Source organism: Vidua chalybeata, chromosome 1 (genome assembly GCF_026979565.1).
Source record: "Vidua chalybeata isolate OUT-0048 chromosome 1, bVidCha1 merged haplotype, whole genome shotgun sequence".
Classification (NCBI taxonomy): domain Eukaryota; kingdom Metazoa; phylum Chordata; class Aves; order Passeriformes; family Viduidae; genus Vidua; species Vidua chalybeata.
The window spans coordinates 69,693,937-69,719,885 of record NC_071530.1 but is presented as its reverse complement, the minus strand read 5'-3'; the positions used below and the strand labels follow the sequence as shown (position 1 = coordinate 69,719,885).

The 25,949-nt window shown below is 45.7% G+C and overlaps 1 protein-coding gene across 2 annotated transcripts; it reads right to left on the bottom strand.

The window, feature by feature from the left end:
• Positions 1 to 19,690: 19,690 nt before the first annotated feature.
• Positions 19,691 to 25,535, bottom strand: FOXF2 (forkhead box F2). 2 transcript variants are annotated; one of them, XM_053949834.1, is made up of 2 exons: positions 24,478 to 25,535; positions 19,691 to 20,568 (listed from the first exon to the last, which is right to left on the bottom strand). In XM_053949834.1, the coding sequence occupies exons 1-2, from the start codon at positions 25,487 to 25,489 to the stop codon at positions 20,402 to 20,404; spliced, it is 1,179 nt and encodes a 392-aa protein (XP_053805809.1). In that variant the 5' UTR covers positions 25,490 to 25,535; the 3' UTR covers positions 19,691 to 20,401. The 2 variants fall into 2 exon arrangements, with proteins under 2 accessions (XP_053805809.1, XP_053805803.1); XM_053949828.1 differs by lacking the exon at positions 19,691 to 20,568 and adding an exon at positions 23,992 to 24,225 and having other exon boundaries at positions 24,478 to 25,514.
• Between the last annotated feature and the right edge of the window lie 414 nt (positions 25,536 to 25,949).

The window sequence follows — 25,949 nt, the reverse complement described above, 5'->3', positions numbered from 1 at the left end:
GCAAAGGAAATTACTGGAGGTATAACTCCATCAAGGCATAGTGGGTTCACCGTCAGTCGAAATTTTATAGCCACATGCAGACACTTCTCTAAAAGTGAGTTTGTTCAGTTAACAGGTCTACTTTGTGTGTATGAGGAAGCCATTAATGAAACCCAGTGGCTGTGTACAGCATGAGATTAGACAAAAGGATTGCAGGGGTCACAAGCTCACAGAAAAGCTGAAGTGGGAAGGCAGATCTGGATACCGTCTAGTTCAAAGCAGTTTCAGCTACAGCAAATTTCTCAGGGCTATGTCGTGTTGTGTTTTCAGTATCTCCAAAGATGGAGACTCTGCTACTTCACTGGACAGCCTGTGACAGTACTGGACCACCTTCACAGTAAAAAAAAAAAAAAAAAAAAAATTTTTTTTGGTTCTTGTATTTAAATGGAATTTCCTGTATTTCCGTTTGTGCCCATTTTCTCTTGTCCCATCCCTGGGTGCCACTGAGAAGGATCTGGTTCCATCTTCCCTCCTTTCAGGTATTTTTCCAGATTTATGAGATTCCTCTGGCCCTTCTTTACTCTAGAATGTACAGTCACAGCTCTACCAACTTCTCCTCATATGAGAAATGCTCCAGTCCCTCACCAACTTTGTGGCTCCCTGATGAACTCGTTCAGAATGTTCATGTATCTCTGGTCCTGGGGAGCCCAGATCCAGACCCAGCACTGCATATGGGTCTCACCAGTGCTGAAGAGGGGGGAAGGATCATACCCCTTGGCCTGCCAGTCATGCTTTCCCTAGAGCAACCCAGGATGTTGTTGACCTTCTTTGCCTTGTAGGTTCATTGCTGGTTCATGGGCAGATGGATGGCCACCAGGATCCCCTGGATCCTATTCTGCAAAGCTGATATCCAGCTGGCCAGGCTCCAGCCTCTACTGGTGCATGGGGTTATTCTGCTCATATGCAGGACTTTGCAATTCCCTTTGCTGAACATCATGAGGCTCAGGTTGGCCAATTTATGCAGCCTATTGAGGTCCCTCTGAAAGGCACCTCACCCACCTGGTGTCAGCCATCACTTTATATTATCAGCCGAGTCACTTCATTTTAGAAGGCCATTGGGTCAGCCAGGCATGATTTCCCCTGCATAAATTCACAGTGAATACCCCGAATTTTGTTTATTGTGTGTTTGGAAATGATTTCCAGGATATTTTGCTTCATCATGTTCACAGGGATCAAGGTGAGACTGTGGTTCTCCAGGTCATCCTTATTGCCCCTCTGGAAGCTAGCAGTGACACTTTTATCCAGTCCTGAGGAACTTCCTCAGTTGCCACGATCTTCCAAATATTATCAAGAGTGGCCTCATAATGATATGTGCTCAACATTCATGATCCCTCAGTGACGCCTCAGCACTCATGGCTGCAGCCCATCAAAGTCCATAGATTTGTGTGGATTCAATCTGCTTAAATATTACCTAACTGTGTGCTCCTCCCGTGAGGGTAAATTTCTATTACTCCAGATTTTCACATCCATCTTCCTCATTTGTAAGTAATAGGTCCAAAAGAACATCTCTCCTCATTAGTCCCTCCGTCACCTGTGTCAGGCAGTCCTTTCTGACCTTATAGATTCATGACTCCCTGAACAGAGAAACTGATTCTCAGCGCTTGTCTGAATTCTCCATATTAGTGATAGGTAAAAAGATGCCTACCAGTGAGCTAATCAGAATTCACAGGGAGAACAAAGACAGTGAAACCTAGAATTCTACTTTTGCATTCATTCTTCTGGCTAGAACCACACTTCAAGAATTCTGTTTCACAAAGCAGAATTTAAATTTTCTATCCGTTTCCAAGTTAATAGCAGTAACTAAATTTGAGCCAAGGACTACACCTGTGACCAGGAATTTAAAGAGAAATTCTCTTGAGAAAAATAATTTATTTATGATGAAGTGGACAGATGTTGAACTTAATGTGGCCAGAGCATGTATTTCAAGTTTGACAAGTGTGTAAAGATGCCCTTATAAGAAGGCTGAATGGTAGAATATTTGTACATGATCGCTTCTTTAGTGTTACACTAGGAGTTATCTGAATGAATTTGGGGGATTTTAATATAATAGAAGAAGTCCGGGGAAATGTTGCTCAAAGAAATTTATAGAATATACCACATAATTTGGGGTAAGGAAAATACTGGATAGTTGCCAAAGGTGGAAGCCCAGTGTCCCCAGCCCATGTATGGAGGCAGTGGGGAGAGACAGGATCCCCCTTGAGAGAAGCCAAATTTGGGTCTGGTCTGGGCAACTCAGTAGTGCCATTTGGTTTCCTATATATGTGATCACTCATTGAACACAAGGTGAGATCCCCTCTAATCCTCAATGCTTCCTTCTCCTCATCTGTTTTCCATAAGAAAGTAGCCTAGGCAAGGAGAAGTGAAAGTCCATTACAGCAGTTGACCAGCCTGGATCATAAGGGCACTGGAAATGCAGGGTCCCCCGAGAACCAAAGTGCATTTCCTGCTGTGAGACTCCTTTGGGGACCTTCTCTCTTTATCATGCCAGTTAGGCAGCACAGATATGCAAACAGGTACAGCACCACACACTGACCCCGTGGGAGCTTAGCTCTGCAACCCACAGTGCTTATTTCTGCCTGTCAATCTGGAATTGGGTGTCTAGGTGCACTTACTTTTTCTTCTGTATGAAGATAAACAGTACTATTGACAATGGAAATTACTCTTGCCAAAGAGAGTTTGAGCTTTAGGCAGCCAAGCTGGGGAGTACTGGTGTCAGCAATCCATCTGGAGCTGTATGATAGATGGGAACACAGTCAGGAAAGCACCCAGGTGCCCTGACACTGGGCCCAAGTCTCCCCTCCTCTGCAGCCACTGCACTCCTTAAGGTATTTTATTGCTTATGTCTTTCAGGACATGTAAAAAAGGCTTAAAATACACAAGACAAATTATCCAACATGATTCTCTGGAAAATGTTGTGTATCTTAAATGCAGCCAAAGTGCAGAGTGTATGCCAGTTGTAACAGTAATCACTCATTTTCTGTTTTGACCTAGCTGAGAAATTACAGACTTGGAAAGGAGTAATTTGAATGTAACAATCTTTGCTGTTTCAAAGGTTTTCTTTCTCTTTTACCCTTCTGGGAGCAGCATGTACTGTATGAGGTTTTTTTTCTCCACTTGTTCAGAGCACATCTTATTTCATCTGGCCCTTCTTTCCTAAGGCAGTTAATCTATTGGAGATACATAATTATATCATATCTCACTTTCTGCCACTCAAGCTCTGTCTCAAACATTCATGCAGATGCCAGAAGTGGAGCTGGTAAGGGTTAAACATTACAAGATCAGTGAATTGCAGAAGAATTTCTCACTGCTTCCAGGTCAAGTATTCACAGGTTGTTTTGTTTTGAGCTATGGCTTCTAGACTTGGATCATGTCAACATACAGAGCAGGGCTGACACTGAGACATCTATTTAATAAATATTTACTTTTATATGTGCGTGTGAGTGCATGTGTGTGTGTCTGTGTGTCTGTGTGTGTGTGTGTGTGCAGGCTTGCGTGCCTATGTATATTCACTGAGTTCACATCCAATGTCCATCCTCAGCAGATGGATTTATCCCACTCCCTGACTTGCCCACAAGACAAGCCCAAGACACATATTTACTAGCAACAATACTTTGGAATGCATTTGTGGTTGTAGAGTGCATTTTGTGGTATCCTGCTTTAAACTTGCAATATACTACTATTTTTAACAGCAGAGTAGCTGCATCACTCAGCTGTTGGCACAATGAACTGAAGTAGAAAAAAATGCTCTTTACAATCCAGTCTCCACTAATACAATAAGTTACATTAAAACCATTTCCTCACAGTAATTGTCTCCTTAGAAATTGAAATAAAACATTTGAAGGTTTTCATCCTTCCACTAGTTTGTTTTCAAAAATGTGTGAGCTAAAAAAGGAAGCTGAGAAATTTTTTATGATGGGTAAAAAAACATTGATATGTCAGTGCACAAGGATTAAAATGACATACAAAGGCATAGGCAATAAAAGATGGTTACTTCCAAGCATACGTGAAAAAATCAGAATTAAGATGAGGCTTAAAAGCACATGTTGGGATAGTGCATGTGGACACAACCAGTGTGCAATGGTATTTGTAACTTACGCTTCTTTGAAACAATCTTGTTTCTGAAAGCCCAAACAAATCACTTCAAAATGTCTCAAACATTTGTTATGGCCAGGGCATTCTCAGGGCATTAGATTTCTTGGATCAGACTGTAATTTTCTCTTATTTATGTATTGGAAATTTATTCTATTGCTCTTTATATTGATAGCTATATTCTAAATTTGAACTGCAGGGCCTAAACAAGATAGTGAAGCCAACAAGTGATCTTTCATGTTTGGCAATGGCACAACTCCTTCTAGCATGAATACTGCCAATTCTTGAACATTTCTGTATACAACATTTTATTATGAATACTTTCTATAGATCTCAGCTGTCTTTGGATGAAGCCATGGCTTGTATGTGAGTGACTTTTCAAATCTTATGAAAAGTCCAAGGATATTAAATTCATTTATTCATCTGTGGTATAACCCATTGATCTTCTGTACACAATTGTCTGCCATGAAGTGGCCTTGCCTTTTAATTAGAGTTATATTCCGCTTCTGCCCAGGGCCCATCTGTGGTAGTCAGACCACAAGGTATTTGTCAGTAGGAAGTCAAGAGCAAACTCCAATACAGTTTTAACTTCATGGAGAAAAATGAGGAAGGTTTCTCTTTCTGTGATAGCGTTTCTTGGGCAGCTGCATTGTACCACCCACACTGTAAAGGTGATTGACTCTGATTCTAGGACTTATCATGTGGTTCATCCAGCTGCCATTCACTGTTTTGTATATGACACAATTATAAAATTTTCCCCTTGATTATGACACCTTAATCTAAAACTCCAGACTATCATTCATAATGGCCACAAACATTTAAACCTATCCAAACCACACACACACAAAAAAATTCTTCACTGTGATTTAGAAAGCTATTAATTCAGTGCAATAATGCAAAACTGGCAGACTATTTAGATAGAACAACCTTCACCTGAACTACTAGAGTTAAAATCTTTTCCTCCAAGAAAATGCAACCTACAGAAATGTTTTACATCATCCCAGGCGAAAGAGCCATGCTGAAAAGATTAGAAACCATCTCATGCGCACATGCACACATATGCTTGCATGCACGCACGCTTTCCCACCCCAACAGTACTGTGGGTAGCAGAAGGAGCAGTGCCCTTTCACAGACTCCTGCCTTGTGCTCAAAGGAAATGCAGCAGACATTTAAATATTTCCAAACCAAACAAGACATCCTGAAGGATTCTCCTCCTGTGGCCTCATTATCTGCTTACATCTGTGTTTTTAAATTCAAAAGAAAGGCTGAAGCAATCAGAGCTATCCTGACAGGAGCAGAAAGGGGAAGTGGAGAAGAAACAAGAAAAAGTTTGAGACCTTCACTCAAGCAGCCCTCACTTTCTAAGGACACCAGCTTTAAAACATGGTGATTGGAAATGAAAATAATAAATTATAAAGGCATCACCTCTAAGTGTATAGATTTAAAATGTACAGGAAGGATGATCTTGCAAAAACAGTGATGACCTCTTTGTAAGTATCTGATCATTCCTCTAGAGTTTAGGGGCTAATTCTTCCCTAAAGCTGCACCTTTGCATTTGCTTTCCCATAGGAAGATCTGAGGCAGCAGCTCTTCAGCCTGTATGACCCTGGGGCCCCAGCAGGGCCTGAGGCTGACGTGATGAGCAAGCTGCTGACATGAGCAATAGGCTGATGCAGACAAAACCTTTTTCAGTGAGTGCCAAATGTCATCAAATCCCCATCCCAGCCTGAGGAGGACCTTCTAAAGGGTGCTCCCTGCATCACCTACCTTCACAGTGTCACTTCCTGTACCTAATACTCCCTGGATTTTTGCTTTAATTTTGGACATCTTTGCACCAAATAAAAATACAGCTGTCTCCATTCTCTCTGATGGTCTTGTGCACCTACTAACATGAAAGGGTACTCACTGAAAAAATCCCAATCAGTTTTAGTGTGTGGGGAAGGAACTGCAAGAGTGTTTGAGAACCTCATACTTACTGCCTGTAAACATTCAGCTTTGAGGGAAAAAAGAGTAATCAGTGAGGAATTTGGCTTCAAAGTCAATGGCATGATACTGTATGGTCAGGCTGCATACTCCAAAGCCAGCTGAGTAGCCCAGGAGGGAGGGACTGTGCCATGCTGCTGCAAAGTGTCTGGTAAGCATCTCCAGAATGTGCCAAAGATGTCCTCTCATCTGTAAGGCAAGTTAGCCACAACCTGTGAGCTGGGCCCGCTGCAGTCACAGAGCCACTACCAGTGTCAGCCCGGGAAAGGGCTGAGGGTTGAGTGTGTGAGCCAGCCCCATTGTTCCTTCCCACCACTGCTGGGAAACTGTGATTTTGGGACTGAGTATCGGTCTTGCAGAGAAAGGGAACAGGGGACAGAAAAAAGGGAAGGGTTTCAAATTTGCTGGGAGTGAGGTAGAAATAGGAAGAGAATAATCCTGAAGCAAAGGAGATAAGAAGCAAGAAAATGAGGAAAAGAAGAGCATCCTTGTTCCTTGTTCCAGATGCACTCCTCCCATTGAATACATGCTGTTTCTTCACCTTGAGAATGTCAACCTGTAAATAAATTATTTTTATTTCTGATCGTAAAAAGCATCTCTACCTTGGCAGGTTGCATTACAACTGAGTGCTGTACAAGCTGGACCAACCTTGGTGTTGCTTTTTGTTGTGAATAACCTCCTGCCTTGCATCTGAATTACCCTTCTGCAAAGGCAAAGGCTGTTTCAGGCATGCCAGGGAGCAGGCTGAGGTAAGGGCAGAGACAAAGCTAAGGAGAAGGGCATGCAAGTGGCCATGGACACAAAGACTCTGCTCCCCTGGGATGAAGAAAGCATGAGTGAAGTATGTCAGCCTAATTAAATAAAAAGCACACAAGAAGTTAGTCCAGGGGCAGAAACTGGCTTCAGCACTTTGCTTGCCTTTGCCCTGCTGTTATTCCCGCGCCTCCGCTACCAGCACTCAAGTTGAATTCAAGTCTTCTCCAAACTGGGTGCCTCAAGATATTGTGGATCCCGAAAGCCCTGGGAGTGATGAGTGACAACTTCCAATTTTAGCCTCTAGACTTCTTGTCTTGCTGAAGTGGCACATGGCTTCCCTAGTAAAGGCATCTTGGGTTCCCCAGGTGAAGGCTGAGGTTGGTCCTGAGATGACACACAGTGTCCCATGCCAGCCACCCTGCTTTGCCAATGCTTTTGTTGCCATGACACAAATCCTAATGGGAATCTGTCACACTGGAGTCTCTTCCGTTGGCTAGGAGGCTAGTTTCTGAATACTGGCTGTCCAAAGGCCACAGATGAACATTTTTACAGCCTCAAACTAAACACTGTCTCTTTCCTACTAGGAGAGCTGCCATGACCGAAATCCAGGACCTACTGGTTGCTGACATTTACATGAGAATTTATGGCTGTAATAAATTATGCTTCAGATTTTCCTTATTTGGAATAATTTTGGAGTATCTTTTCTCCTCATTTTTTATGGCAATGTAACAGACTACTTTTTGAAGGACCAGGAAGATGTTAGTGTTACCTTCACTGCATAAAAAGCTTGGATATAAAGCTTTCCAAGAAAGGAGTTTTTGGACAATGCAGTGTTATTTATTTACTTAAGCCATTTTATAATAATCTGGCAGGCTAAGCCAATGCTGAGGTCTCGAGCAGCTTGGATTCTTTAATTTTTTTTTAGTCTCTGTGCACAGGATGTACTTATTTCACTGATAAGACAAAAAAAAAGGCTTTTCTGAAGAAGAAAATCTATATTCTTTCTCAGTGACTTTATCTCTGCAACCAGACTACAGGTATAAGGGAGACAGGAATACTGAGACAGTTATGACAGCTCATCTTTGAAGGAATCCACAAATGTAATCCATATGCAAGCTAAATGCATTTTCATGTGGCAGCAAAAACCATTTTTAATAGGAGATACCAAATATTGAGATCTCCATGTCCCTCTGAGCACAGAAATCATGTGCACTTCAGTAAGGATCTGATATGCCTTTAGTCACCTAGATATGTCTTGGAGAGAGGAAAATAAAACCTCCAAAGGGATGAGCAGCAGATGGCCTATCCAGGATAAACGAAAGATCATTTTCACCTCCATGCAGATTTGTCTTTTCCCCATCCCCTCATGCATCTCCATTGCATGCATTTCTGTGCTTCCTTCCCTGGACTGAGTTTTCAGGGACTGGCAGCTGTTCCTTTCCTGCAGTGTACCAAACAGGAAGGACTTCCCCTCCGGCAGGTTAGCCATCTTAGCTTCCTTCTTTCATTTGGGAAGGCCTTCCCAGCATCACAATTTTATTCACTCCTTCCAGCCTCCACAGCTTCCCTCTGTCCTACCCTGCCCTTTGCATAATGTTTTCCTTTATTTGGGTTTCCCATTCTCTTTCTCTATCAGAATGACTCTGACCACTTCTCTTTTGTCTTTTCCTTTATTCATACCTGATTCCCCGACCTTACCCCATATATGTTTCCCCATCCATAGGTTAAAAGTCTTTCTTTGTAGGCTAGCTTAAAGCCATCGTCGTCCTGTAGTCATTCCTCTGGGTTTCCCTGTTTTCCAGACACATTATTGGTGATTTGTCTCCTTGGTGGCGCCTCTCAGGACTAAGGGGATGTCATGCAGACCTATTTCCCAGGCAATTTTGGGTCTGCAAAATGTAGAATCACAAATGAAAGAGGGAAAAACCCTGACAACTGTGAAGGGCTTGTTCGCATCAGCATGCCACAACCCCAGATTATGATGAGAGCCAGTATCCATCTGCCAGTATCAACGTAGCCCCTCCACGGCCAATGTGCCTGCTGCTCTCCCTTGCCTCTGCAGCCTCTCCTTGGGCACCCCTTCCCTATGCTCTCCCTCATTTCAGATGGGGATCATCCCTTTCAGACTAGATCTCTGGTTTCAAATCCCCTTGTCTCCTCATTTTGCTGAGCTGATTTGGAAGCTGGCTGAAAGTTCCCCACTCCTGGGACCTCTGTAACCAGACAATGAATCCATCCAGTGACGCAGTCTGGCCTTTTCAAAACAAAATAGGGTTTAAAAATCAACAGGAACACATTGCTTCGGCAACTGGGTTGAAATAACAAAAGAAGGCCTGCACACGTGAATATGACTTTAGCTTCATTCTTCCCTCCCAAATTTTGGGCAAGTTCCATGTCATCTTGGCACCTCCGCTCTTGGGCTGGGAGAGGCAGGACACAACTGTGTCTTTCTGTCGGAAATGGTGTTAGACTGGAATGTCTGTCAGCGCTGGGTCCGGATGGGGCTGGTGACATGCCAGCTCATGGGCCAAACAGGCCAGTGCTGGGATGATCAGCTGCTTCCCAACGCCCTGGGCGTTGCTCACTGTTTCTGGGGGAACCTTAGAACCTCCCTTATTTAATTTCTTGTGTGTTTCCTCCTACCCACCTCCTTTGTTTTTCGCTGTACAGAAAACAACACCGAGGAGAGACATGGTGACATACAATAATTTTCATTTTTAATTTTATATGGGTTCTTCATTTTTGTTGGTTTTCTTTCTCATTCTCATCTCTTCTTACTGGGTTCTCCAAGATCACTGTCACTGCATTAGCATGTGCATTCAGTGACAAAATACTGGTATCTGCAAATATTTAGTGTTTCCAGTGCATTGGACAAGGTGATTTTATAAATGGCATTGTTATTGAAAATACTAGCTTATTATATTTATAATACAATATCTGATCAGGCTGTAAATTTCCCAAAACATTTTTAGCAGATTTTTCTTTCAATTAGGCTAAGTATGCTCAAGTAATCAGCCCAAACTAACAAAGCTTTTGCTTGCTTTCTTAGTTTGCACTGGTGTAACTAAAATGAGAAGTTTATCCATGGGCCTGAAAAGCAATGCATACACTCTGGGAATTGATCTTTCAATTGCATCTATGTGTTTCTAGCCTGATTTTTGTATCAAAAATTTAAAAAATCCCAACCAAACAAATAAAACACACCAAACCAAAATTTCAGCATCCCACATCCTTCTATTAAAGAACTTTGAAAAGATCTTGGTTAAGTGTTCACTAAAGAAATTAAGGCTGTCACATGATAAGAAACGATGAACTGAAAGATATCTAAGAAATTGGAGGCAATAGACATGAAAAAATAGCAAATTTCTGTCTCTGAAAAAATGTTGGCACAAAAGTGGCAATGCCTAGTATTGTTTAACAAATACATTGACAGTCTGGAGAGGGGAATGGTAGTAAGGAAGCGAAATTGATGAAATTATTTATTTTAGTCAAAGCCCAGTGCTTCACTGGGGGCAGCGTATCAATGAGACTTCAGCAAAGCAGGCAAAGGCCCAATACAATGGCAGATAAAGGCAAATTGGTGGCACATGCAGAAAAAGATACAGTAGAGGGGAAGACAAAAATATTCATGTGTCAGGGAGCACTTGATATGATCTCTGAAAAAAGACTCTTACTGAAGGCAGCTTGATAGAAACTTCTGCTTCCTGTGGAGAGTGGTAGGGACTCACAGCGTCATACTGGAATCCAGCAGTGCGATTTTGTCTATTACTTGTTCAGGATGTGGCATCTTGGTCAGGATTCATCTCCTTTAATCACAGAGCAGACATCTTCACCTGAGCCTGTCATCTGAGCTCTTTTACAGCCGATGGAGAGAAGTGTACAGGCAGAGATTGAGTCATGTTCTTCTAAAAAAGACACCTCCAAGAGATCACATCACTCTTCCTCAGATGCCTATTTTGACCTCTTCTGTAAAAAGAGTTTTGTCAACTAGTATTAATATGTATGCTATAGAAAAATGCAGTCTCCTGCCCAAGCAGTTTTCATTTTATGCAATGTGGGAATTAAAGGTGTCACAGTAAGAAGCCAGGGGCCAGGATATCTGAAGATGGTGCTGAGCTGCCTCCGGAAGGGGACAAGGGCAGATGTGGTAAAATCAGTTAAAAATAATAAAAAACTAATTAAGACAAATCAAGAGCTTCTGTCTTGACATTTAAGACAAAATAAACACAGACAAAATGCACAGAAAGAAGTATATCTTAAAAATACTAACTTGCAGCCTCTGGTATCCCCCAGCACAGGATGCTAGAGAGGCCAAAAGCTGAGTTTAAATATGAGTGCAAATCTCACCCTAAGATGGATTGGTGTGGATACAGACTTACCTGCTGCAAAATTTCTGGCATCTCCTGAAGCACCTGGGGTGGAATAGGCTGAGCAGGTTGAAAGAATATCTTATGTATGTACAGAATTCACCTAAGGGGTTGGAAAATAAGTCAATTCTGAGTTCAATTGGAAGTTCTTAGACTGCCAAGTGGATATCTTGGGAAATTAATGTCCTGGCAAAATTACATGTGATGACTGTCTTTTTAAAACAAGGAAGGACATTCAGGATGTAGATCACACACTCCAGAGACACTTCACCACAAGCAAGCAGGGGATGTTAGACTGTCAATGTTTTTTTTAAAGTCCACCAATTTTCTGTTCCCTTTTCAAATGCAGGTTCCTAGAGCACATGGGCTTTGAGACTGGACTGATGAGGAACTTGCTACATTTTCTTAATGACATGAGTCCACCTGAAAGAACATGAAAGTGTGTGCACTTCATGGACAGATGGGTTTTTTAATAGGCTTCTACCTACTGCCTGTGTCTGTAAGGACATGAGAGAGCTGTCAGGTCCTCTTGCTGGTGGAAAAAAGTGACCTTGTGAATGTCAGCTGTGTGGGCAAGAGACAAATTTATTAACATCTTCACAGAGCAGACTATGCAGAACATATGCTATAAGTGAGGGCTTTCCCAGCTCTGGGGGGTCCTCTGTCTGCTCTCCCTTTGCTCAAGTGCCTCCTAAAGTGCTGAGCTTGGAACTTTTGCTAGTTGCATGTTTCTTCTTCTGTTTTTATTTTACTCTGCATTCAAAGGACTAAATAGTGAGAAAGGGCTCTGGCTGCTTCAAACAGCATACAGGAAATGAACAAGCTGAATAGCATGTTTGCCAGCACATGGGTCTTTTTGGCATACTTAGAGCCTATCTGCACTATGGATTTGTCTCATTTTTAGCCATTACTAGCCAACCATCAAAGGCTTTTCCATATAGAAGGAGCGCCCTGTTTTGTTGTGGTTCATACTCCTGACTAATTAATATGTCCTGAAATGCCCCTAGATGGGATGGTCTGTTTCATATGACCATCTGTTTTCTGTTCCTCACCCCTGGAGTGTGGCTCCTGCCTGGGGACCCTGGGGGTACTTAAAGCCAGAAACAACTGTGGGCAGGTGGAAACGACTCAGATGTCTGTATTTCTGTACTTAGATAGATCCCTGAGGAGGCAGCCAGCCCAACCAGTGGTGGTTGAAAAGGAGGGCAAAGCTCTGCTGGAACAGACAAATGTCAGCTGCTTACAGTAGATGCTCTTCTACTCAATGAGAACATGGAATTTTGATCACATTTCCCTCAAAGTCTGAAGGATGGGGCCAAGAAGGTTCTAACCAAACACAGTAATGGCTGGTAGAAGACGTAGCCCACTTCTGCTGGGCAAAATCCCATGTTTGCCCTCTCTTGCTCGTCCCTACATCTCCTGTGGGTCTGATATTCTGAGTTGCTATGAGTCTGCCCTCATCTGTTCTGGTCATTTTCTCTCTTGACCTCTTCATTCAGAAACTGAGTTAGAGGAAATTTCCTCACACAGGTGGGAATTTACAGAGTCAGAACTCATAATCAGAAGGCTACAGTTAAAAAAAAATGTTTTGAGAATTCTGGTTCTTCTCTTCAGATCTTGGAAAAAGTACATGTGGATGTCTTTTCTTTTACCAAGGGGTGTCATTAAACCCTGATCCTGTAGTAGAACTGCAGTGCAAGCAATTCACCAGTAACAATAAGGAGGAAATCAGTGGGAAAAAGTAGAGGAAATGTCAAGGGCTTGCAGAGGTCTGCATATCTGGTGATATAATATTAGAACAGAAACAGTAGTGTATGAATCACTCACAGTCATTCCTTGCCCCATGGTTTTGGTAACAAAGGCCATTGTCTGAAGTAGTATGGGAGCAAGGTTTATGCCCCAGGATTGAAATAAAGCTCATTTGGCAGACGTAGAAATCTTCTGGGGTAATCAACAGGCATGGAAAGGTGAAAGGGGATAGCAAAAGATTAGACTCTTGCTGCTGTCACCACCTTCCTGGATATTCATCACTGTTACCACCACAAACAGACTGACATCAGGCATAAATCAGCTGAGACCCATCCTTGTCCTCATTATGGTCTTGCTGAAGGCAAGCACAGAGCTGTGGTCCTTTTCTCTCTTGGGTGCTCGATCAGGCTTCACTGTCTGGAGGCTGCAGTGGGCTGCAATGTGCCAGTTGCATGGAAGAAGTATTGCTTTCAAAAAGGAAATTTGAAGAGCTACCATCTCTGCATGTCTCTCCGTACTGCCTACTGCTGGAAGCTTGAGCAAGGCTGGACTGCTTCACATGTGCCTGTGTCTAAGATAAGTTTCATTGAACAGTTTCTACTGCTTTATTGACAGAGCCTCTGAGCCTGCTGAGCAACTTGGCTGAGTCCTGCACTCTGGTTGTGCTTGCTCAGACTACTCTGGACACCTTCAATGAGTAGTCAAGCCAGAATCCTCCAACCCCCTGCCCCTCTGCTGCCCTGGAACAAGCTTGTGTTTGTTTACTGGAGGTCACTTATCTTGAGCTATTGCTTTTTTCCTGTCCACTCGTCCTTGCTGCCTCACACTAAGCAAAACTACTATACTGATGTATTGAAGTGTTCCCACTTGCCAGTGCAGCTTTGTTTCTGCTTCAGAAAGGAAAAGGGGCTACACTGCAAGGAAAGCAGGATTTAGCACATGATATGAGGAGTAGAACTTGATATCTACTTTTTAGGTACTTAATAATTCTGCCTTTCATTATGACATAGTGGATCTTCCCATCGTGGCTGCAGATGTTACTCCTATTCTTGAACCTTTTTTATCAATGATTGCCCCAACTTGATAACATTCATCTTGCTCCCTGGAATCTTCACCCTCTCTATTATGGCCCTGCCTGTTAAGTCACCTGGAATCAAAGTACACCCCTTCAGTGTTTTTCTGATGCTCGTTTTTCCTCTGTGGTGAACAAGTCTGCTTTCCCTTTATTAACGGCCAGGAGACCATCTGACATTAAGAGACCAAGTGCCAAAAGACAAGTGGAAGAACCCAGAAACATTTCTGTGTTGTGCAATTTTAATTTATCTTTAATTTGAGCCTGTTGAAGGCCCTTTATTCCTTTTTAAAGAAGAGTGAATCCTTTTGCTGACTCTAATCTTCACTGCATCTTCCCCTTCCCAATTTTTCATATTCTCTCCAGCATAAAGGATGAGAAGCACTATCCCATACTATATACTATATATCCTATACTATATACTCTATAACCCAATAACTTTCTTAAGCCACCAGCGGCCAACAAATCTCAAGGAAACATCCAGATTTAAAAAAAAATCCCCCCCCCCCAAAAAAAATAGCTAAAAAAAAAAAAAAAAAAAAAAGAATTCAAGAAGCAAGAAGTCCCAAGGCCTGATTTTAAGGTCTTCATTCCACAAGTAAGATTATCCAGAAATTTATAGTATTGATTATGATTTATATCCAGTTTCTAACATTCAGCTATTTCATAGGGAAAAGCTGCAGACTAGGAATACCTAGTCACAGACACTGCCTTATTTAGTTTCAATCAGCTTTGGGGAGCTGATTCCACTTTAAAGTTGGTCGTATTGGTGCAACTTGCAGCTGTACATGTCTAAAAGAGGGATTACAGTAATGGAGTGTCCATAAACACCAGTTATGCAGTTTGAACTAAATCACACTTTTCATCATATCAGAAAATTGTTGTGCATGAGACACTGTCTCAAAGAATAATTTTAAACTAGTTAGAGAGATTTTTCATCAAGTAAAATGTGTTTGGTATATGTTAATAGAGACAGGTATAAACCAATCCAAAGAGGATCTCTGAAAATGAGATAAGATTGTGTACATAAGGGATTTCAGTAGCTCAACTAAATCAGTTATAAAACTTCCAATTTAAACTAATGCTACCTATATTTGGACAGTAAGAATTAATGGGCTGCAATTCTACTGCAAGGAAAATGTTACCAGTGGGGATCCAGTCCAAGAAATCCTGTTCCTCAAAAGCAGCACAGTCTCTTTGAATCACCCTAAAAACATCAAATTACCTGTGAACTCAGTGGTACTTTGCACACCACCACCAATTCATTTTGCAATGCTTAAAAATAATTGATGTAATGCAGTTAGCTTTTCTCCATAATCTCCTAAATAAATCTAAATCCACTGTTAAAATATCTCTAATTTCCAGCTGCAGTTTGGTAGCAGTGTCCCAACATATTTTAAAACCTCCTCCTCCTCCCTGCATGTTTCTTTTTAGAAAAGACCAGTGGAGAAGCCAATAGATTTCTATAAATCACTGCTGGATGAAAACAAGCATAAAAGGGAGGCTTGAAGTTGTTTAATATTACAGATGTTTTGGAGCTCTATTCAGTAGTTGGCAAGTCACATGAAGCTGCTCTGAATTCTTTATAATCTAGACACAAAGATCATTGAACTCTGAAAGAACCTCTGGGCTTTTATTCAAAAATATGTTGGCTTCTATTTACCTCTTTCTTCATTTATATCTATCAAATGGCTCAATATATAAATAAAGCCCGGGTGTTCTTATTAGCTAAGGCAGTATTTCATGCAGATTAATGCCAGCAGGTTTTGTAGAGTACATCTCTATTCAAAGCTGGAGTATGTTTTGAATTAATTTTCATCCTGTACATGAATCAGGTATAGTCTACTTCTTTTCTTATACAGACCTCAGCTGCAGCACATAGGAGGAACCTGTAGTGTTTAATTCTAGTTCCATCATCCTTCTTCAGCAAAGCACTTTTAACTCTAAGCGTCTGCATAATCCCATTGACTTTAATGGGAGTACTCAACGTGCTCAGGTGTATTAAAATTATAATTGAAAACAGCACCTTGCTTTCTCTAAGTTACATACTTAGCATTTTATTGAACAGTCTTATTTAAATATTACCTCATGTATATGTTGTGAACAAATCTTCCTAGTTCAATAAAATCAGGCTTATTGTTATTGAGTTAAAAAAAAATCTTTACTTTTCTTTGCCTCCAAAGCAGTCTAAAACTCTCACACTAAACTGAAAATATTGTGTTGGCTAAAGGTATTTTGCCAGCTGAGCCGGAATGCAGCAAGATGTTCATCTACTGTTGGTCTTAATAGAATAACGGGCAAGAAGATTTAATGGGATTGATAAACTTATTGTTTTAAAGAATGCTTTGGTCCACTACTGGCTAGAAATTCAACATCCCACATAAGATATCTCAGCATTTGGCTAATTTTGCCAAAGTTAAAATGATTACTCAAATGATCCCAGCTTTCAAGTGGTTGAGTGGGGTTTTTTTCTGTGTAATATAAACACCCTCACAAGCAAAATCCCTCCACTGAGGCAGTAAGACTGTGATGAAACCAGAGAATGGAGAAAAAATATATGTAAGATTATAGTGGATCACACGCAAACTGTTTGAGGCACTCCAGCGTGATTTCATTCCCACCCCACAGAGACTCTGCCTAGCGTGTTCTAATAATGGAAATGTTTGGATTAGACTATGTTCAATCCATTTACCTCAGCACCTCACCAAATGTGAGCTATGCCATCAGTCTAGATGACTAACTATTTGTAATTTAGTTGTAGCTTTCTTGTAGCTGTGGCAGTCCGGGGTCATTAGGGAGGCACAGTTTGCATTACTAATGCATTAGACCGACTGATCTAGTTGGAAAAGCTCATGTAGCTTTCTGGATACACAAGCTGTTCACTAGGACAGACCAGAAGTGTATCTAGAAGTTCTCTGCTCACATCCTCCTTTGAGCCCACCTGAAAGCACAAACTCACTGTGAGAGCTGAAGTGCTAGGCTGAAAGTTGGCAGTGACTTTATTTTCAGACGCAGCAGAGGTGTGAGACTGTTGTTGGATGCTGCTTGGGTTATAGCACTGCTAAAGGCAGGAAGAAGTATCTTGTAACTCCTTACAGTCAAAACATAGGAAACAAAGCAGTCAGGGACAGGTTAGCAGGCAAGAAATTAAGAGAAAAAGAGGAAGAAGAGAACAGACTATTGTCAAAGAAAAGAGCAGTACTGGAGAGCTGCAGAGACACAGACCTTCCCATGTTTTATACCCACTGGTGCTCACTTCAGCATGGCAGCTACAGGTTTCCCTACAGACCAACCAGCAAATGCTTGCTCAGTTTTGGGTCTGCCTTCCTGGACTCTTTCCCAATGCTGGGACTAAATGTACACATCTAGATTTCGGGTTTTGTTCTAATGCTAGAAATTTCAGTTTTCTCTGGCACTTTCTCTGACATCATAAGTCCCCACAGGTCTCAGAGATGAGTACTGCGTCACTGCTGCTGTGATTAGAAGTCTCAGTGTGCTGGATATCTAACAGAGAATTTCTTATTCTGAAATGTGAAGTATTTGGGTATGTTCAATGGCTGTTAACAAATGTTAAAGGATGCAGGGAATTTTTAACAGTATGGCTAAAATGTAAATACCTTGTCCTCACAGTGGCATAGCTCTTGGTCATGACTCTCACTGGCTCTGCAGCCACTGGAGTTCTTTAGACTAAACAAGGGCTGAATTCCTAGGGTAGAAGGTACTGCAATAAAATCAAATATCAAAACAAAATCAGATCAAATTAACTTAAAAATCTGTCCACTTTTTTTCCTCCCTGTCATTTAAGTCACCCTTAAATTCAGAAGAAAGAGTTTGAGCTCGTTTTACTGGCAGCACCCAGAAACATACTGATGTCTAAAGAGTACAGCTTCTGAAACGTCCTTTGTCTGAGAGGCTTTAACAGGGAAAATGGAACCTTAATAGTCTTAAATCACCAAGGGAGAACACAGAAGCCCAAAACCGAAGGATGCCTTAGCAAATCCTTCCCCTTTCTTAGGAGACCAGCCACTGGGAGCATTACTCAGATCTTCTGGCGTATAACAGCACTCAGAAGGTGGGGGAAAAAATAATAATAATTAAAAAAATATTCGCTGTGGAAACAATGTGCGAAGCTGCGGAGCTGTGGAGCTGCCGGAGCCCGGCGTGCTGCGGGCCGGGGCCGCTGGAGGGCACTGGCGACCCGCGCCCGGCCGCCGGCAGGGAAAGGCAGTTTTTTTCTCTTTGAGGTCCTGTCATTCCTGTGTAAACAAGTTACGTTCAAGTGTTTAGGATATAAATTACGACCATGCAGGCTTGCCTCGGAAAGAATGTAAACACAGCACTGTGGTCGGAGCAAACGCTGAAACTGACTTTATAATTTATCACAGGCCCTGAGAAGCTCAGGGAAGAAAAGGGCATGTCTGAGCATAAATATGTATTTTAAAGATGAAGAGTTTTATGTCTATGTATAATTACATAGATATAATTTTAATACACACACACACACACACACACATATATATATATGTGTATATATATATATATATGGGTGTGGGGTGTGTGTGCGTGCACGCATATATTTATGTATGTGTGTGTGTGTGTAAATACATATAGATACACACTTATATGTGTGCACACATGCACAGAGCATTTTGCTGAGACTCTCTCCCCTATTTCAGCGCTCGGGCGCGGGGCTGGGCAGAGTCGGGCGTCGGTGCGCGTTGAGGTACGGGGACGATTCTGTGTCCCCGTCCGATAGGACGGGCTGCGCGGGCGGTGGTGGCCGTACCGAGCTGCCCCCGGGCCGGGCCCTGCGGGGTGGGTTCGGAGCTCATCCCTCGGCCGTGGGGCTGGCGCGGCCCCGGGCTCTGCAGGATGCCCAGACGAGCAGCTCCCGGCTGCCCGGCTCCGACTCTTGGCTGCTCGCCATCCACGGGGCACCGTGGGGACAGGAGTCGCTTTGCTTGGGGTGCTTCGGGGGCCCTTTTTTGTTTTCTTTTGTACTTTTTTTCTCTTTTTCTCCCCTCCGGCCCGGTTCACTGCCCTCACCTTTGCCGGTACTTGTCCCAGACCTTATCAAGTCACGGTTTTATCGCCTCGCCCCCGTGACATACTCTCTCGGGTCCAAGCCCGCATTGCACAGGGGCTCCTGTCCCCACCTGGCAAAGTCCCCTCGGGGTACAAAGGGACTCTTTATGGGGAAAGAGGACACGGGGACACCCAAACGCATCCCCAAAGAGCGGGGAGGGCGTTTCAGACCTGAAGGCACCCTCAAAGAGAGAATCATGTAGTCCTGACCCTCCTGCTTTTGTGTCCTCTGCCTCGGTTATTTCAAAGTCTATCCAGCAGCGGTGGAAAGTAGGATGGGAAGTGGGTGACGGCGGAAAGTGCAGCCCAGAGGGCATGGCACTGGCCTGCTCGGGTCAATCTCTCGCTCCTCTCCTCCACCTGCAGTGGCTGGAGGATTTGGGGTTGCATCCTTAACTCTCTCGGATGCTGGGGTTGGAAGAGTTTTCTCAGAAGAAGCCAAGGGAAAAAAACCGCCTGTCTAGTGATAGTCGTTATATACATTTTATTGGAAAAAAATTTTTACATCAAAATATTTTGGCAAACCGTAAAAAGTATACATAAGTGCAAATATATTCTCCTTTTAAAGCAATAGTGTGTGAGTATACACGAGATTTATTTAAAATAATTTTTTAAAAAATATTGTGGTAGAAAACAACTTTTGTAAAAATAAAAATCAAAACGTTGTATTGCTGCAATACTGGAAAAAAAATTGAACTTTTCTTACAGTCTATACACGAAAGGACTAAACAATACTGTTTTAATAATATCAATTGGTTGGTGCTGAAGTCCATACAAAATGTCCTTGGTGGGGCTCGGGGAGAGAACACAATAAAAAAGTACATTTCCCGCTAACACAGTAACAGAAGGGGGAGTCCTCGCAGGTGCGGAGACATTTACTTTTCTTATGTAAAGACAGTTTCTCGTATAAAAATATGTCGAATTGTTCCCTTTCCCAAAGCTCGGTTCTTTAGGAGATTGCAGAAAGGCGGTTTGTTATTAAGGGGGTCAGACTTGGTGTAAGGACACTTACGTTCCCCCTAAGACAAAACATCATGCAAGGCATTTTCCTTTTAGTAAGACCTTTGGAGCATTATATCGGCTGTACGTGTTCTTCAGGGGCTGGAGTAGGACTGAAAACACGGCTTCCTTAGGCAAATTTGCTAAGTGACTCGTGTACTACCAATGCTATCAGAGTGCACATTATATTTAATCTGCGTGGGTCCATCTACACCTCGGCTCTGTTCAGTGACACTTGATTGTCTCTGTTGGGGCGCGGCCTTCACATCACGCAGGGCTTGATGTCTTGACAGACGCTTTGGTGGTGGTGATGGTGGTAGTAAGATCCACTAGCGGACGGGTGAAATGAAGAAATGCCATTAAAATTAAGGACAAAATCTTTCCTGTCACACACCGGGGAGGGATGATGCTGGTAGCGAGGCAGTCCCACTGCAAGAGAAGGAAATAACAAGAGCTGCTCAGAAGTCGGAGAGCTTTGCCCGTGTGGAGCAGTCCTTCCTCCCTCACCCGCATGGAGGAGAGGCTGCCTGCACAGAGCTGGCACACCCCTCCCTTACTCCCGGTCTCGGCTCCCCCAGGAATTACCAAGGTTTGGTAACTCATCTTTGGCTTTCCTGGCAGAGTACTTGGACGCTTCCCCAGGGGCAGAGCCTGACTTGCTGCAGGACAGAGAGACCGGGGGTTCCATTGCCCCGAGCGAGGAGGGGAAGTGGATTCCCCGGAGCCCCTCATCGCCTGCAGGTCGGCTCGGAGCGGCAGCCTTGCTCGTACGAGCCCCCGAGCCTGCTCTGCGGGGTGGTTCTAGACTACACAGGCCTGCGGCACGCAGGCTGAGGAGATGAAGGCATGCGGAGGTGGGTGCCCACGGACACGTGCCCGGCCGCATCCCGGGCTCGCGTGCATCTCGGAGCATCCCTCATGCGTGGGCACACACGCGCTGCTGTCTGTCTGCCCTCTGCCTCGGTACTTATCAACGTGGAGGGGTAGTTTAGCCTCCACCTGGGGGGTAGATGAGGGGGTGTGTATTTTGTACGTGTGTGTGTGAGAGGGAAAGAGGAGGCGATGCCATTTAGCGTGTTTTCCTGCGTGCACCGCAACCATTTGAACCCGATTCCCATCTTTCCTCTTCCCGCTCCCTACCCGTTCCTGGGAGGATTTTGCTTCTGACTTGAGTGGCTGCAGGTTGAATTCCAGTCAGGATCCGTTTGTGTGTTGATACAGTATGTATTTATTTATGTGTGTGTGTGTAAGAACGTTCACGCCTTTTCGCGTGCGTGCTTTCATAAACATAAGATACACCCCACGGTTCATCAACAACAACAAGCCAAGTACATCCGTGGCACCGACATGCAAATGACCTCGCAAATTCCCATTGTAATTTCCCACAGCCTAAGGCAGCCTTTCGGGGGCCGCATGGGAGACGTCACCCCACCCCCAACACCGAGCCGTAGGACAGTGCTGGGATCTTTGGTCTGGCAGGGTTCCTACTGGATCCGGCGGGGAGGGAAGTATTGCCCGAGCAAGGCCCGCAGGGTAGAGCCAGAGAGGGTTTTGGTTTGGCGTGTGGATGTCAAACTCGGCTAGCGGGATCCTGTCAAATATGACCGAGGGTCAAGGGAAAAAAAAAAAAAAAAAAAAAAAAAAAAAAAAAAAAAAGAATAAAAAAAACAGCAAAAGAAAGAGCAGGAGAGTGAGGGTGTAGGGGGTGGGGGGGAAAAGAAAGAAAAAGAAATAAACAGGAGGGAAACCTCCCCAGTTTTCCTCAGGATGGCGGAGCCGAACCCTTTGGCAGTGTCGGCCGGCAGCGCGCACAGCCCATTCTCCTCCGGCGTTGTCCCCTCCTTCACCCCGCAGAGCTCACTTTATAAAAGTGATTATTTCGCTGGATTTCCTCGGCTTTCTAATAACCCTGCTGGTATGCTTACCATAAACTGGGGCACTTTATTACAATCCTGATTCAATCATTTAGCAGGATTTAATAGTCTGCGAAAAAAATCCGGCTCCCCCCGCCCCCCAGCTTCAAAATCCTTTTAGCAGAACCAAGCCTCCTGTTTCCAATTTTTACCTCTCTTATTCTTGAGTCTGATATAAATTCACGGTTTTAAGTCCTCCCTGTCATGGGTAGAGAATTATTGACCGACCAACAGCGATTAGCCACCGAATTTGCTTTGCATTTAACTAAGAGAAAGGGAAAGGCGAATTTCACTTGCTACTGTTTTCGCGGGGACAGGAGGAGAAAGATTATTGCTGATTATAAGTACAAACAAAATAGCTCGGATCCTTTTTCCCCATCTCCTTTCACTCTTCTGAAATATTTGTGCAAATAAGGATTGGATCCATTAAAAAGAAAAATAAAATAAAGAATTTGGTTTGATTTTTTTTGTTCAGTTAATCAAGGATTGCGTATGGTTTGCACTAAAGGCTTGGGCCCAGACACTGAAGTTGTAGAAAATAAGAGGAGAAATACCGTTTTGCAAAGTGATGGCATTAAATCTGAGCTGCTGGAAACAGACGCTGGTGGTCGACATTAAGACAGCGTCCAGCGGTTCGTATGCGTCCGTATCCGTCCTTGAACAGAAATAATTTGGATTTAAACCGCCCAGCCTCGGAAACCGCAGTGGAACTCCGGGAGACCAGAACCCTTGCTCTCTCTCCCTCTGCTTTTTGTTTTGTAGAGGTATTCTTGGGCTGTTTCTGGATGAAAATTTCTCTTCCAGGAATCAGCTTTCTTACCTCAGGTGTCTGGCAGGAGGAGGGGGCAGCTGCCTCCCAGCCCCGCTTCCCCGGCCAGTCCCACTCCTGCACCACGCGTGGCGCCATGGGCCCTGCGTGACGGACTGTGTGGCCACAAACAGAGGGGGAAAAGATCCAAAGAAAGAAAAAGAAAAGAAAACAAAAATCCAAGCAAAAACAACAAACCAAAGCAGAAATTCCTAACGGAGAAGGTACGTAGTTCGGCGGGGGATGCCCTTGTGAACCCGCCGGCCTCTCGTCCCGGCTCTAAAAAGCACGTGGAAGGACGCCCTGTAGCTCCGAAAAGTTGGTTTAAACCTCAGCAGCAGAACCCTGTGGGCAAAGAGGAGCCCAGCTGGGGACGCATCTCGTCCGCTCTCTCCCGTGCGCGGAAAAGCCGGTAAGACGGCGGCCCGCTTTGCAGCCGCCTCTCTCCAGAAGGCACATCAGGGCTCTTTAGGGGTTTGGCCCTTTTGTTTTTAAGGGAGGAAAGTTTGCAACAGCTTGTGCTCCCCTGACAGCCCACGTCCCTTCTGCGGTGACGGCAAAGCGACTTGCAAGGCGGCTGCCCTCCCCACGGCGACAGCGGGCTGTGGGGAGGCCAGGGCAGGCTGCGGCGCTCGCAGAAGGACAGGAGAGTGATTGACAGGTGCCCAGGGAGGGGGCGGGAGGGGACCCAGAGCTAAGGGTCGCCTGTATTTGTTACTTGTTGAAATTCCCATAAAATTGAACAAGACCCCGCTCTCATAGGGGTTAAGTCAGGCTAAAATCCTCTTCGGTGTGGTCCAGCCCAGACTGTCTTTGTTTGCTTAACCTCTGGGACCCACGTTTAAAAGGGCTATTTGGAAAAATTCCCCGTAAGAGCCCAACATCTTTTACCCATTTTTGTGCTCGGATTTTTCTGAGCAGACATTGTCTGTAATCACTGGCCGGGGAGGGGGTGAGGGGGTGGGAGACAGCCACCAGAAAACTCTTTCCCTCCAGTTGCAGAATTATACTCGATCCGCTTTAATCTTTCTAGCATTTTTTTAAGATAAGCGGGTGGTTTGGTGTTAGAGGGGTTTTTATTTTCTTTTTAATTCTTTCTTTTTTTTCCCCGGTAGGGTTTAGAGGATAATATTTGACGCCTTTATTTGATTACTCCCGCGGCGCGTCTCCGCGGAGTGCGGTTTACCGAGGCGGCGGCGATGCCCGGCGGTGCTCCCCGCGAAGTGAAGCCGCAGCACGGGGCGGAGGGGCCAACCCCGCTGCCACCGCCGCGCGCACATGTCGCCGGCACCGGGAGGGGGTCGCGCGAACCGGGACGGAGCCGGGACGAAGCCAGGCTTTCCTCGGGAGTCATCCTGCTTGGCACTGAGCAAGCGGGAAAGATGCTCGCAGCCGTGCCCACAGCCGCCCCCTCACACAGCCCCCCTGTCCCGAAACAGAACATCTCCAACCCACGCGTACTTTTTTTTCCCTCTCGCAGACAATGCACATCTTTTTTTCCGACACCGTGGTGGTCCGGGGCTCCCCCGCGAGAAACCTTTGTCGCCGGCAAAAACCCGGCGCCCGCTCCCCGGCGCCGCGCTCCCCGCCGCCCCCGCCGCCCCTCCGCGCCCCTACCTGAGAGGTCGTCGCGGGGGCTCTGGTGCAGGTATCCCTGCTCCAGGGAGTAAGAGGGCACGCTGGAGTGGATGCCGGAGGAGGCGGCGTTGGCGGCGGGGAGGCCCTGCTGCTTTATGTAGGGCGAGGCCCCCGAGGCTGTCCAGTGAGCCGAAGGGCTCGTGTAAGGCGAGTGGCACTCGATGGCGCTCGCCATGGCCGGCGAGGAGGGCACGGGGCTGCTGCTGCTGTCGGGGCCGTAGTCCCCGTTGGCAGTCACCGGGCAGCTGGCCATGTAGGTCGAGCCGGGGTTGGGAGACATGTGTGGGACGTGGTGGCCGCCGCTGAGTCCCTCGTAGCCGCTGGCCATGGCGTTGGGCATCATGTCGAGGTTGTAGCCGTTGGAGTGGCACGCGAGAGAGGCGGGGGGCGCCTGGAAGTCGAAGCCCTGCGGGAGGATGGAGGCGCCGAAGCCCAGCCCGTTCATCATGCGGTACATGGGCTTCAGCGCCTGGCATTTCCTCCTGAAGCCGCGGGGCCGCCGTCGGAAGGAGCCCTCCTCGAACATGAACTCGCTGGCCGGGTCGATGGTCCAGTAGTGGCCCTTTCCCGGGCGACCCAGGCCCTTGGGCAGCTTGATGAAGCACTCGTTGAGAGAGAGGTTGTGGCGCACGGAGTTCTTCCAGCCCTGATAGGAGCCGCGAAAGAAAGGGAAGCGGGCCTGCAGGAACTGGTAGATCTCGCTGAGGGTTAGGCGCTTGGAGGGCGAGCTCTGGATGGCCATGACGATGAGGGCGATGTAGGAGTAGGGGGGCTTCTCCGGCCGCCGCAGCCCCGAGCTGGCCTTCTTGCTCTTGGAGGACGCCGCCGCCGCCGAGGAGGAGGAGGAGGAGGTGGAGGTGGAGGAAGAGGAGGTGGAGGTCTCCAGGGCGGAGGAGGGCGGCCGGCTCATCTGGAGAGCTCCGGGAGCCGGGCTGCAGGAGCGGAGAGGGACGGGGGGCTCCAGCCGCTGCTGCCCGCTCTCGGTGGTCATCTGGCGGAGGGAGGGGAATGGGGCAGGGTGGGGTGAGGCTGGGAGGGAAGGGGGGGAGCCGGGCGGGGTGGGTACCGGGGCGGGGGGTGCCCTGAAGGGGGAGAGCGGGGGGGCGGTGGGAGCCGCTGTCCTCCGGGCACCTCCTCAGCGCGGCAGGCGGCGGTGGGGCGGCGGCAGCGCCCTGCGCATCTCTCCCCACGGTCCCTTACGCAATGGCTCCTCTGCTTTCCGCCCGAGCCAGGCACTAGGAGGGATGGACCGGCCCAGCCCCGGCCCCGGCCCTGGTCCGGCCCCCTCCCTCCCTGCGCCGCGCAGCCCGCGGAGGCTCCGCTCAGCGCCGCTCCGCTTCCTCCTCTGCCCCCCACCTGGGGACCATCCCGCTGCCTAATCCGGCAAGGAGAGGAAGCGCAAAAGCCTGCCCCCCGCCCCGCAATCTCTTCCGCACTGTTACTCTTTCATA

Excerpts from the sequence above, each read along its gene's own strand:
- FOXF2 (XM_053949828.1), bottom strand. The coding sequence starts at position 25,489 with ATGACCACCGAGAGCGGGCAGCAGCGGCTGGAGCCCCCCGTCCCTCTC. Across the intron at positions 24,226-24,477 it reads CCCCCGCGACGACCTCTCAG|TGCCAAGCAGGATGACTCCC; the intron begins GTAGGGGCGCGG and ends CCGCTTGCTCAG.